This window comes from Erinaceus europaeus, chromosome 19 (genome assembly GCF_950295315.1).
Source record: "Erinaceus europaeus chromosome 19, mEriEur2.1, whole genome shotgun sequence".
Taxonomy (NCBI): domain Eukaryota; kingdom Metazoa; phylum Chordata; class Mammalia; order Eulipotyphla; family Erinaceidae; genus Erinaceus; species Erinaceus europaeus.
Genome location: NC_080180.1, coordinates 19894882 through 19907203, shown reverse-complemented (window position 1 = coordinate 19907203; position 12322 = coordinate 19894882). Strand labels below are relative to the sequence as shown.

General features: G+C 53.6%; 1 protein-coding gene across 3 annotated transcripts in view; it reads right to left on the bottom strand.

Moving 5' to 3' along the window:
- Positions 1 to 937: 937 nt before the first annotated feature.
- PKP1 (plakophilin 1) overlaps positions 938 to 12322 on the bottom strand; it is a 43729-nt gene continuing 32344 nt past the window's right edge. The window contains exons 6-15 of one of the 3 annotated variants that reach the window (XR_009546310.1): positions 11434 to 11611; positions 10232 to 10346; positions 9589 to 9744; positions 9134 to 9310; positions 7140 to 7293; positions 6746 to 6932; positions 5998 to 6082; positions 5371 to 5476; positions 2817 to 3149; positions 938 to 2786 (exon numbers count right to left, since the gene is read on the bottom strand). Coding sequence is in view for 1 of the 3 variants with exons in the window: in XM_007522074.3 (XP_007522136.1) it covers positions 5402 to 5476; positions 5998 to 6082; positions 6746 to 6932; positions 7140 to 7293; positions 9134 to 9310; positions 9589 to 9744; positions 10232 to 10346; positions 11434 to 11611 (1127 nt within the window). In the remaining 2 variants the exon portion in view is untranslated. Of the gene's footprint in view, positions 3150 to 5370; positions 5477 to 5997; positions 6083 to 6745; positions 6933 to 7139; positions 7294 to 9133; positions 9311 to 9588; positions 9745 to 10231; positions 10347 to 11433; positions 11612 to 12322 lie in introns of all 3 variants that reach the window. The other 2 variants (XR_009546311.1, XM_007522074.3) reach the window with 2 other exon arrangements.

The following is a 12322-nucleotide window of genomic DNA, read 5'->3' as shown; positions in this document are numbered from 1 at the left end:
TTATTTTCACAGTTCAACAAATCAGCATTGACAGACTTTGGCTTTTGATCCCATATGTAGCCACCAATGCACGCTTTTCAGGACTGAAAACATGTTTTGAAGGCCCAGATCTAGTGTATTGACAACCCGAGCCTCAGGCAAGCCACCTTCCTTGCCCTGGGTTGAGGTGTAGCCATCCCTGCCTTGCCTCCCTGATCACACCTGAAGAGATGACCCATTAGTGGATTTCCAGCACAGGGTTCATTCAGTTCTTCCACTGAGGGGTTAGGTCCATTTCTCTCTTCCTCTTTAATCTGGGGATGGTCTTGGTAAATTAAACAATATAACAGCCTCACTTATAGCTGCCTACCCAGCAACCCACAAGGCTGTGTCCAGGATACCCCTTGAATTGATGGCTTGTGTCTTAGCACATTCTCTGTGCTTGTCCCTTATGAGTCTCCCAAGGCTGGGTCCCCCATACCTTCAGCTTCTGGGTGTCTCCATTATGTGCTCCAATGCCAGGTGGAGTGCATATTCTAGGGGTGAGCCTTCTTTTCTCCCTAAGCCTCACATGACTTGTTTGTAAGACCCCAGTCTTGGAGCTGCTGTGAGGGTCAGAAGCACTGACAGAGCAGGTGTGTATTGATTATCTGCCCCTCTCCTGGAGGAGACACACTCAGTCCTTGCTGGGTGCTGGATCAGCAAGAGGCCGGCTCTTGGGCAAGGTGATGGTACACCTGGTTGAGTACACACATTACCATGCACAAGGACCAGGGTGTGAGCCTCCAGTTCTTGCCTATAAGGGGTGGGGCTTCTCTCCCTCTCTGTCTTCCCTTCCCTCTCAATTTCTCTGTCTATAACTGAAATACATTTTAAAAAGGCAGCCCAAGGAAGTGAGATGCCCTTTTTCCTCAACAGCACACTCCCCCCCAAATAATCCACTGCTTGAAAGTAAAAGTTCAAAGAAACGCCAGTAATTTATTGATTTCCTCTATTACCAGAAAAGCAAATACATAGCATGTCACACAGGGAAGCTGGGCAGGGCCAGCACAAGGTTCTTACACAGCACTGGGCGAGGAGAGCTCATAGCTGCCTGGGCCTCTGCCCCTTTACAGTCCTCCCCCCACCGCCCCCCCCCCGCCATGCCACGTCTCAGTCAGGCTGACAAGAGAGAGCACCCCTGCACCTCAAGGCCTGGGAGAAGTGTGGGTGCTGCTCTTAGTCTATAGTGGCAACTGGCCCTGTCATCAGGGTTCTGGGGCCAGACCAGGGGCAGGGGAGACTGGGTGTCTGTGCCTGACCACACCAGGCCCCAGTCAGAGCATTAGGTTGGGGTATTATCTTTATCTCTAAGAAATTCAGCTCAAGTCCCCCTCAATTTTCACCTTTTCCAAAAGTCCAGGCATGGATAGATGGCTGGGTGACGTGCCCAGTTGGCTGTCTGGAGCAAGGCGACTAAAGCTAGGCCTGGCATCATAGCTCTCAGGCTTGGCCACCTGGGGTGGGCAAAGTTGCCCAATCCCACAGCATAGGGGCTCCTTACCCAGGGAGGGACAGAAAGTGGGAGCTGGAAGTCAGGGTAGCGCTGGAATGGTCACTGCTTCCTCATAGTAGGCCTGACTGGACGACGGCTGTCCTCTCCCTTGCCTGGTACGTGTCTGTTAAAGAAACGGATTGCACTGGGCCTAGAGTCATCTTGGATTCTACATGTGAGACAGTCTGGTGGCACCTGGCTCATATATGAGCCTAGAAGGTGGGGTTATGTGTGAAGAATGAAGAGGAGGGGATGTCACTGACCCTCAGCAAAGCCCCAGAGGCAAGTGCCACCCTGTCCTCAGAGGTTTTAATGTGACAGATATAGCCTGAGTCCAGAAAGGTGGTTTGTGGTTGCTGGACTAAGGAATGTGTGCGTGTGTGTATGTGTGTGTGTGTTTGGGCGGGGGGAGAGGGGGTTGGGGAGGCCAAGGAGGAAGGAAGATAGAGGGGTGCCTTCCTTTCAGGTGGTGACTTCCTAATCATGCCTGTGCTAGTCCTGGCTCAGGAGGGACCCCCACATTCTGCCCCCTTATAGTTTGCTGGCTTCTCAGCTGGGCTCTGGCCTCTCAGATCACCTCCCTGGCCTCTGGCAGGGCCTCAGGCTTTTTGGTACCCTGAGCTCATACATCCCTTCCCAACTCCATCTCTAGTCCCTTCCCTCCACCCAAATCTCCTGGAGCCCCAACACTGTCTCAGTAAACCTGGGGCAGTGTCTTCCTGGTTTTGGGTCATTGTCTTCTCTCTCCTGCAGCAAACAGCTCACACACACTTTGTAGGCTAAGCCTGCTCTGAGGGGTACAAAGGAGACTGGGGTCCCCTCTCTCAGGCTGAATCTAGCAAAACAGGCATGACCCTGTTCTTGTCCCTCTATAAGCCTCCATACCCTGCCCACTCCCAGCCCCAGGGCACAGTGGGAATGGCAGTGTTTTTAGACAATGGGGTTTTCCCATGAGATATACTGAGCCTCAATGCCTATTGGCCTCCCTTCTTACAAAGCTACATCTTTGGGGGAATCTTAGCTCTGGTACCTGCTGCTTCCCCTCCTGCCTTGTCCCCTGGCAGGTAGCAGCCTGGAACCTCTCAGGACTTCTTCTGGGCCTTTCCCAGCCAGGCCCCCCCTGCCCCACAAAATACATCCTTAGCTACACAAAAAGCACACATCACACTTGCTTCTGAGGAAGAGACAGGGAAGAGCCTTCTTCCTCAGCTGACAAGCTGCAGTGAAGCCATTCACTCACTCTGTTCAGTTTGAGGCCACTTCCTCAGGCACGCTGTGCACATGCGCGCACACACACACACACACACACACACACATACACACACACACACACACACACACACACACACACTCACATGTCTGCTATACACTATATATATATATTCCATATATCAGCGAAAGAAGTATTGACATCAGACACAAGCCCCTTTAACTCAAGAAAGGTTCCCCCCCACCTCCCAATTGCCTGCCAGTCTCCCCCGCCCCCCCGAAAAATAGAAGAATCTAAAAATATTTCCATCAGCTGCAGTTTTGAGAGTCGCTCTCAGGTGTGCTGGAACTTGTCCAAATACTGCACAAGGTGGACACTATAGCCCCCAGCAAGGTCTGAGGTCTCCTCCACTGGGCCACATCGGGTCTGGAAAAGAAGAGTCTTCTTGTTACCTCCAACTCGGCTTTGTCTTCCTGACCAACCGCCATGCCCACTCTGTTTCCCCACCCCCAGCAGGGAGCCCTGCACTGAGCTGAGCATCTAGAAGAGTTTCTGTGTCTTCTCTCTGTTCACATCCATGAAAGCTGGTGGCTTGCCCACTAGGAGAGGATGCCACAGGCTTAGTGATTCTTCATCTGGGCCATTGCCAACCCAGGTATGAGGGCTGGGGGGTGGTGCTGGCAGACAGGTCGGGTGTTGAGAAGTCTCCTTCTGCCCAGGGGTCCTGCCTGCGTTACCCCGGGGGACCCTCCCTGGGACCCCCCGTGTCTGATTTGAGTACCTCAGTGTGGTCCCTGGCTTCCCCAAATCAGAATCACTTTAGATGCTTGTTTAGAAGTATTTTTTCAGGACCCTGTTCTAGATCAGGTGAGAGAGCACTGTTGTGGTTGGGATCAGGAGTGTTTCTGTCTGTTTTTCCTACCAGGGTTATCCTTGGGGCTAGTGCTTATATGTCTCCACTGTTTGTGCAGCCATTTTATCTTTTTTCTTTGATGGGAGGTGAGGGAGAGCGAGAGAGAAAGAGAGAGAGAGAGAGAGAGAGAAGGAATAGGAGAGACACCTGCAGCCCTGCTCTACCACTTGTGAAGCTCCCCCGCTGCAGGTGTGGACCAGGGTGCTTGAACCCAGGTCTTTATGCATGATCACATATGTACTCTACTGGGTGTGCTACCACCCAGCCCCTATTTGTCTTTTGAAGTGAGCATCTCAGGGGACTTTTTGTGAGAGCTAAGGCTTCTAAATCTCTTTCTTACATATAGGTCCCAAGTTTGGGGTTCCTAGAATCATCAGCTTGAAATAGGCAGATGAAGAAGTGAGTTGATTACAAAAAGAGTAAGAAAGAGAGCTGGGGAATGAGGGTGGGAATGAAGGGCTTGGGGTGAGAGAAAGGGTGAGAAGTTTGGTGGATGGTAATGGTGGTGACTGACAGTATCTGTCTTAGCAGGCAGCAGGGCAGCTCAGAGGGGAGAGCACAGGCTTGATGCACATGTACTTGAATGCAGCTCTCTGGTGTGTGTGTGTGTGTGTGTGTGTGTGTGTGTGTGTTTCCATAAAAATTCTTTTAAAATCTTTTGAGGAGCTGAGGAGACAGCAGAAAAGTTATGAAGAAAAATTCTCATGCCCAAGGCTCTGAAGTCCCAGGTTCAATCCACTACCATAAACCAGAACTGAGCAGTGCTCTGGTCTCTCTCTCTCTCTCTCTCTCTTTCTGTTTCTCTCTCTCATTAAGACAGAAGACACCCCCCCCCCCACATATTGGTGGGTGGGTGGGCCAAGGTAGTTTCCTGATGTGTAAGAGCACTGGAATTGGAAGCATGAGGTCAGGAATTTGATGCAGCATGGCGTATGCTGGGGGGTGAGGTGGGGGGCTCTTGCACTCCTCCTTGCTTGTAAATAAATATAAATGTAAAAGTAACAGCAATTTTTTTTAAATGAAGCAATAATATCCTCGGTGTCTGGGAAGCAGCTTCCCTGTCTCAGGAAGAACCACAGGGGAAGGTCAGTGTCTGACACTCTCCTGAGCTGAGCTGAGCTGAGCTTCTGGCCGAGGACTGAAGTGCTCTGAGGCCAGCAGGGTTTTCCGTACATGGGCAGGTGCTTCACCAGCTGGCTTGCTGCTGCCCCACCAGCTAAGGCACGGAGAATAGGTCTGAGCAAGTCTGCACAAAGCCCACTCTTCCAAGCTGATGAAGACACTGCAAAATGGTAGAAATTCAGAGCCATCCTAAGAACTTTTATGGTTATGCTGAAAGAGGGAGCATGTTTTAGGACAAAATGTAAGGGAGACGTTAATGTTGAAGAAAAAGAGAAATGCTGTGAGCTGTGGGTACCTGCACCCAGAAGGGCATATTCTTCTTCTCCAGGGGGCATGTGCACTTGGTCCAGTTCACACCCTGACCTGAGCTGTGCAGTGCGAAACCTACGCTGCTGTGCCCAAAATTCTGCCTGCTGATGCTACCCAGATGATGAACGGTCCCTTACATCCTGAACTGTGACAACCGGTGGTCCCCCAGCCAGGCAATCTACACACTGTCCACACGCCTCTGGTCAGCCTGTCAGGCCGAAGGACACTTCTGCATCCATGACTGATGGGAGACTGTATGGGCTGAGGTTTCTGCCAGGGTTCTGGAGGGGGGCTGGCTCTTACCTGCAAGTGAAACTTGCGGTGTGGCCTCTTCTTAGAATCGGGAGGTGAAGTTCCGGAAGCTGTTGGGCCCAGCTAAGGGTCCTAGCATGCTCCTGTCGAAGCCTTGCTGCAAGGGAGGAACATTGGGTGAGACACCCCAGGACAGAAAAGGTGGTGGGGGGTGGGGTGGGGACTTCCCTTGGGGTCAAGAATGCCTCCTCCTAGAGCACCCTTGGCCTATGGACGCTTGGCATGTCAATGCCACCCTCACAGATTGCTAGCTGGTTAACATCCTCAAGTTAGAAAAACCATGTCTCAGGGCTGGGGAGGCAGCATAATGGTGATGCAAAAGGCTTTAGTACCTGAGTTCTGACATCCCTGTTTCAATCCCCAGCATCACCATAAACCAGAGCTTTTGTACTCCCCTCATATTTTTGTTTAGTTATTTGTAATGAAGAGGGGGGGGGAGAGAGAGAGAGAGAGAGAGAGAGAGAGAGAGAGACTGTGCAGAGCATCAGTTACATTGAATGCCAAGCACACTGGGCTGCAGTTGGGTGCTCCAGGGCTCCTTCCTACTTGGCCCCTGAGCCAGGTCTCAGCAAGGGGGATCCCCAACTGACCCCCAGCAGGGGTTCTGTGGAACCTTACCTGTCTGAGGAGACCCTGCAGCTCCTTGATAGACCACATATCAGACAGGAGGAGGCGGGCAGCTTCTGCTGCCTTGGGTGAGGTGCTAGACAGAAGGGAAGTTCATTTGTGACTCAGGGTAGCTTGAGAATTTCCCCCCCTCCACCCTCACTTTCAGGTCTCAGAGAGGTGAGGAGACCCTGGGGGTACACAAGAGAGGATTCCCATCTGGTAGGGTCACTCCATACAGTGGGCACAACCCCATACTCCTGCCCACTCAAAGCTACTCCAGGATTCTTCTCAGGTGCCATGAGAGGGGTATGATCTCCATTCCTGCCCCTTCTTATCTTGGGAGGAGAGAACTGACAGTGCAGAATAAAGGCCAGTGGGCTGGGTCTGCTGCTCCATGCTTCCTGCTGGTCCCTCCATGATCCTCAACTGAGAAGTGATCCCTGCCACTGTCATTGTGACCCACAGGGACAGATTCCTCCTAGCCAGATCCGCATGGGGACTTGGGTTCCCCTCCAGGGACCAGAAAAAAAGAGTCCGCCCTCCACCCCCAAAGAAGGCCTGTTCAGGTGCTTGAGCTGTCCACTCAAGCCTGAGCTGAACTCCCCAACCCAGTGTAGGGTGCCGGCCCCGCCCCTTCTCGGAGTCACGCCCTGCTACGAGCCACGCCCCTCTACCGAGGCCCGCCCCTAAGCCCCACCCACGACCCTGCCTGCCACACAAAGCCCCGCCCCCGATCCCCGCCCAGAGCCCCGCCCACCTGCTGCGGCACAGGTTGAGGACGTTGTTGATCATGCTGCTGGAGAAGTGCTGCTTGGCCACCTGAGGCTGGGAGGCCATCAGGTTCCTGACAGTGTAGCAGGCCGAGGACAGGATGTCTTCCGAGTTGCTGGTGTTGCCGGTGTGGCTGGTGAGGAGCCGGGTCACCTCTGGGAACACCTGGTTCCCTGGGGGTGAAAAGCATGGAGGCCGCGGGTCAGGGGGCACAGGAGGGAGGGGCTGTGGGGCTCCCTGTGGGGCCAGGCTCCAAGCAAGGGTCCCCTCAAGGTTCCGGTCCAGCTCGGGGGTTGGGGGCTGTGCACCTCCCGCCCAGCCTTAGAAAGCTGGGGTCTGGCGATGGGGAGAGTGGGGTGCTGTGCTCCCTGGGTGCTCACCCATCACTCTGTGCAGCACGGGGTGGCGGGACATGTTGCTCAGGAGGGAGGCTCCGGACCGAACCACGTCAGAGTTGCCGGACTGCAGCAGGCGCGCTATCTGGGGCAGGCCCTTCTCCTTCAGCCCGATCAGCTGGCTCATGCCGCTGGACATCTGCGGGGGTGTGTAGGATGGAGGTGAGGACTGGCCTGGGCTTCTGGGGCCCCCACTCAAGAACCCCCAGAACTTTGGGGCCGAGTGGTGGCGCACCTGGTAGAGTTGGCATGGTACAGTGCTCAAGGAACCAGGTTCAAGCCTCCAGTTCCTACCTGCAGGGGGAAGCTTCACAAATGATGGAGCAGGGCTGCACATCTCTCTCTCTCTTTCTCTCTCTCTCTCCCCCTCTCTCGTTTCCTTGCCTTCATGACTTCTCTCCGTCTCTATCCAATAAGTAAATAAACAAACAATTAAAAAATAAACCCCAGAACTCTTTCTATTTTTCTCTTTATTTGATAGAACAGAGAGAAATTGAGAGGGAAGGGGGAAATAGAGAGGGAAGTGACAGACAGACACATTTGCTCACCACTCATAAGTTTCCTTACTCCAAGTGAGGAGCGGGGGCTTGAACCTGGATCCTTGAACGTGATAATGTGTGCTTAATCAGGTGTATGGCTACTTGGCCCCCAGAATTATTTTTCTTACGTGGCGGAAAAGCAATAGCAGTGACAAAGGGAAGACTGCCCCCACCCCCCACCCTCCGCAAGTCCACAACACTACCAAAGATGCAGGGTACTTTTTTTGTCCTCACCCCCATTCCCCATTCAGCTGGGAGCATATATGGAAGCAGTCTCCATCCTGCGTTCATGGGAGGACCCAGAAATACAGACACAGCTGCTCCCTGGCTGTCTCAGTGCTGCCCCCCTTGTGGTATCCAGCAGAACCTGCTCACAAGAAAGTGGGAGCCCAGGATGTGCTGACCTTTTTCCAGCCTCCCTGCCACCACTGAATTCAGGACTTCTGGGCAGAGCAGGAACAGACAGAAGAGGGTCTGTGCTCACAAGGTGATGAAGTCCCATGCTTCCTGTTCTTCAAGCTCTGGGACCTCAGCCACAAAGCCATGTCCACAATAACCTGGCTCTCTAAGACCTCTAGCCCCACCCTCTCATAGTCTGGAAAGTTCTTCACACTCCTGTCTCCCTCTCCCTCTCTCTCTCCCTCTCCCGGTCCCTCTCTCTCTCTCTCTCTCTCTCTCTCTCTCTCTCTCTCTCATCACCAGGGTTATTTCTGGAGTGCTGGAGCTTGGAGCTTGGAACTTACACGATGAATTCACCACTCTTGATAGCATTTTTTTTTTCTTCATTGACAGAGACAGGGAGGAATTAAGAGGGAAGAGGGAGATAGAGAAGGGGAGATAAAGAGAGATACTTGAAGCACTGCTTCACCACTTGTTAAGTACCACCACCACCCATCCCGCAGATGGGAACTGAATCCTTGCCCATTGTAATCTGTGCACCCTACCAAGTACGCCACTGCCCAGCCCCCCTCAATTTACTCTGATCTTCCTCCCATTTCCCCTTTGTCCTAAGTAAAGTCGAGGGCTAGTGGGCTGTCTCCCCACCCAGATGCTTCTTGATCACAAATGGGTCTCCCCTGGCTCCCTCATGCCAGCCTGCACCCCGACACCACTGCTGGTCCTGCTCTCGTTCCCTCCTCCATGTCCACCTGAGTTAGGGCATAGGACAGCTCCTGCCTCCCCCAGATGTACTGTGCATCCCTCTTCCGCTGCCGGGAATCAACAAGCACCTGGGATTCTTGGACAAGATGGAAGCCAACAGGGGTGGGTTCACTGGCTAGGGGTTTCTGCTGCCTCCTTTCCCCAGGGCCTGTCCTGAGCCTCAAAGAAACCAAAAGTGAACCTGAAGTATTTAGAAAAGGCCAAGCTCTCGGATGTGTGTGTGTGTGTGTGGGGGGGGTAGAGTGAGCGGCGGGGATGGAATGGGCGCCAGGCTCTCACCAGTCCCTTGCTGGCTGTCAGGTTCTGCAGGGCGCCCGCACAGGCCTCCAGGGTGGCATCTTTCTTGCTCTTGCCCATGAGGTTCAGGTAGGTGCGGATGGCATCTGAATGGTATAGCCAGCTGCTGCCCTTGGGGTTGGTCTCCTCCTCGGGGAGGGGACAGTCGTAGTTGTTGTTCTGTGGACAAAGGACATAGGAACTAATGGTGTGCCTGGGGACTGTTGGGACCTCTGGGGTCTCAGTTCAGCAGTGTGCTGGGGTCTCTCTCTGCCCGATCCTCAGCCTGATGCTTCCACTCCTCCTGGAGTGCAGCTCTGCACAGGCTGGCCCTCAAAGTCTGGTCCAGGCTGTGGCAAGACAGGGAGGGTAGTGGGGTGGGGCTGTGGGCTCTGTGGGCTGCTGGCCCAGGAGTGGACTGTATCTCTGCCACAGGAGGGCTGGACGCAGGGACTCACCATCATCTTGTCACTCTTGTTGCTGAAACAGCCAGTGGAGGACTTCTCCGTGTAGGCGTTGCGGGCGTTGTACTCCAGCTGGCGGTAGCGGGTGGGCACCTCGGCGTCCAGGCGGTACGAGAGGTTGTGCAGGACACACATGCAGTTCTCTACCGACTGTAGGCCAGGCAGAGAGGCAGGGCCTGAGTCTCAGTCTGCCGGGGGACCTGGGAGGCCTAGGCTCCCTCCCTGCACTGACTGAAGAGGGGGGAAGGCACCCAGAACTATCAGGAATCTCAAGCTCCCCACACTGTCCTTTCCTTCTGATGTGAACTTGAGTCACTTGCCGCACCTTCCTAGGCCTCAGTTTCCCCATCTGGATGTTCTTCCCACTGACCTCACTGGACTCTGTTAAAGATTCTATGTGGAAAGGAGCCACACTGGGCCTAATAGGGGGCTGTAGCTACTGGTCACACCAGGCTGCTTACCAGGCCTTCTGTCCCCTCCTGTCACCTGGCCATGCTCCTGTCCTTCCCTCTGTGACGTGAGTCCCTCAGCTTCTCATGTGGAAGAAGGGCAGCAGGATCTGGGGCCCAAGTCCTACCCTCACCGACTCAAGCAGATAGAAGGATGGGGGTGGGGTGTCCCCTGGAGTTGTGCTCACCTTGTCATCACAGCGGCTGGCTGCCACACAGTTCTGAACATAGGCCATGAGGGAGTCAATGAGTCCCGTGTAGTTGCGCATGGTCTGGCGACCCACATCTGCAGAGCTCAGGTTCCTGGGTGTGAGAGCCATGTGGGAGGGGGTGGGGGTGGGGAGAGGAAGGAATGGGCAAAGAAGAGGGAAAATGTACAAAGAAAACTCATTTAGTTAGCCTGACCCAGACCTCAGTGAGGCTGGGAGAGCCTGCTCAGAGCTCAGCCCCCAGGAATGCTTTTCAAGACCAGTCTCTTTTCTATCAGTGCCCTTAAGCCATCCCACCACCAGGGGGCGCTTGCTAATAGGGTGGGGAAGAGGCGCTGCGGGTGGGTGTTGGGGTCATGAGCAGGATTGGGGGATGAAGCCACAAGGGTGCCAGGCTGGGGGGCAGTTGCCCTCTCTCTCACCAGAGGGCTCACTCCTCAGTGGGTAGGGTCTCTGCCTAGGGCTGCTTTTGCTTCCAAGTCTTAACTGGCTGCCTTTTTTATCTCTCCAGCCCGCCCCCCATACCCTGGGGTGAACACAGGTTAAAACACAGAAGCACATGCTGACGTGCTCCCCAACCCATCCCTGGTTCCAAAGGATTCTCAGGACACAGGGCTCATTATTGCAAATGGAGACCCTACCAGGGCCCTATTCTAATTCAGAACCCTCATCCCCAACCTGTGCAGCTCTCCTTTGGAAGAGGCCCAGGGCCACACCCCAGAACAGAACTTTGGGCAAAGCAAGGCCAGCTCCGTGCCAGAAAACATGTCAAAGAATCTCAGCTCCACATACAGGAAGTGACTCAGGCAGAGCCACTCAGTGGGCTTTTGTCAAAAATATCACTGTTCAAGGCAGTGCAGGGATAGTGTGTGTTTGTGTCTGTGTATGTGTTTCTCTGTGTGTCTGTGTCTGTGTGTGCATGCATGGCGGGGTGAGGGACGGTGGAATCAGTTTGGAAATTGAGGCCTGGTCAGCCCCGCACAGGAACACTAGCTCAGTTCCTCTGTGGGTCTTCAGAGCAGCTGTGTGCTGTGTGCTCTGAGCCTCATTCAGGTTCAGGGACCCTCTTCTGGGAGGCCAGCACTGGGCTGTGTGACCCCTTCTCTATCCGGGCTGAATCTTGGCTGAGATGAGGGAGGGGGATCATGACTGGGCACACCCCTTGTGCCCTCTTCTCTCACCTCAAGCAGCCAGTGGCGTTGAAGAAGACCTCAGGGTCCACCACCTCCCGGGCCAGGTTACTGTTGCCATCACACCAGCCAGAGAAGGGGATGATGACCCGGTCAGCCAGGACAGGCAGGGCATCTGAGATGAGCTCTGCCTTCAGCTCATCAGTGGAAGACAGGTTCCAGAGCAGCCCTGTGGGTTGGGCACAGTCAGCCCAACATGCACCAGGCCCCCCAGACCCAGCCAAGGAGCCCTCTCTTCCCACCAGCCTCAGCTCTTGGCCAGACTTGGAGGCCTTAGAGGGCAGGGAACATTCTAGACCTCTCTATCTAGGTCAGGATTAGACACATGGGGAGTGATCAAAGACCAGGCCATTACTTAGTAGGTTTCCATGTAAATTGCTGATGAGTCTTTCAATGGCTTTCATCTTTCATCTGAAGGTCATTCCAGAAACGCTTGTCATGGCTACTCTGTGTGTTGGTCTTACCATCACAGCTATTTGAGTTCTTTTTAAAATTTTTAATTACCTTTATTTACTTACTGGATAAAGACAGTCAGAAATCAAGAGAGGAGAGGGAATAGAGAGGAAGAGATACAGAGAGACACTTGCAGCACTGCTTCACCTCTCACAAAGCCATCCCCTGCAGGTGGGGGCTGGGGGCTCGAACCCGGCTCCTTGTGCATTGTAACATGTGTGCTCAACCAGGTGTGCCACCACCTGGCCTTCTATTTGAGTTCTTCATAGTGATTTTTCATTTAAAAAATTTCTTTCTTTTTTTCTTTCCTTTTTTTTTTCTTTTTAAGATTTTATTTTTTTACTGAGAGAGATAGGAGGACGGAAATAAAGAGAACCAGAACATCACTCTGGTACATGTGCTGCGGGGAATTGAACTCAAGATCTCA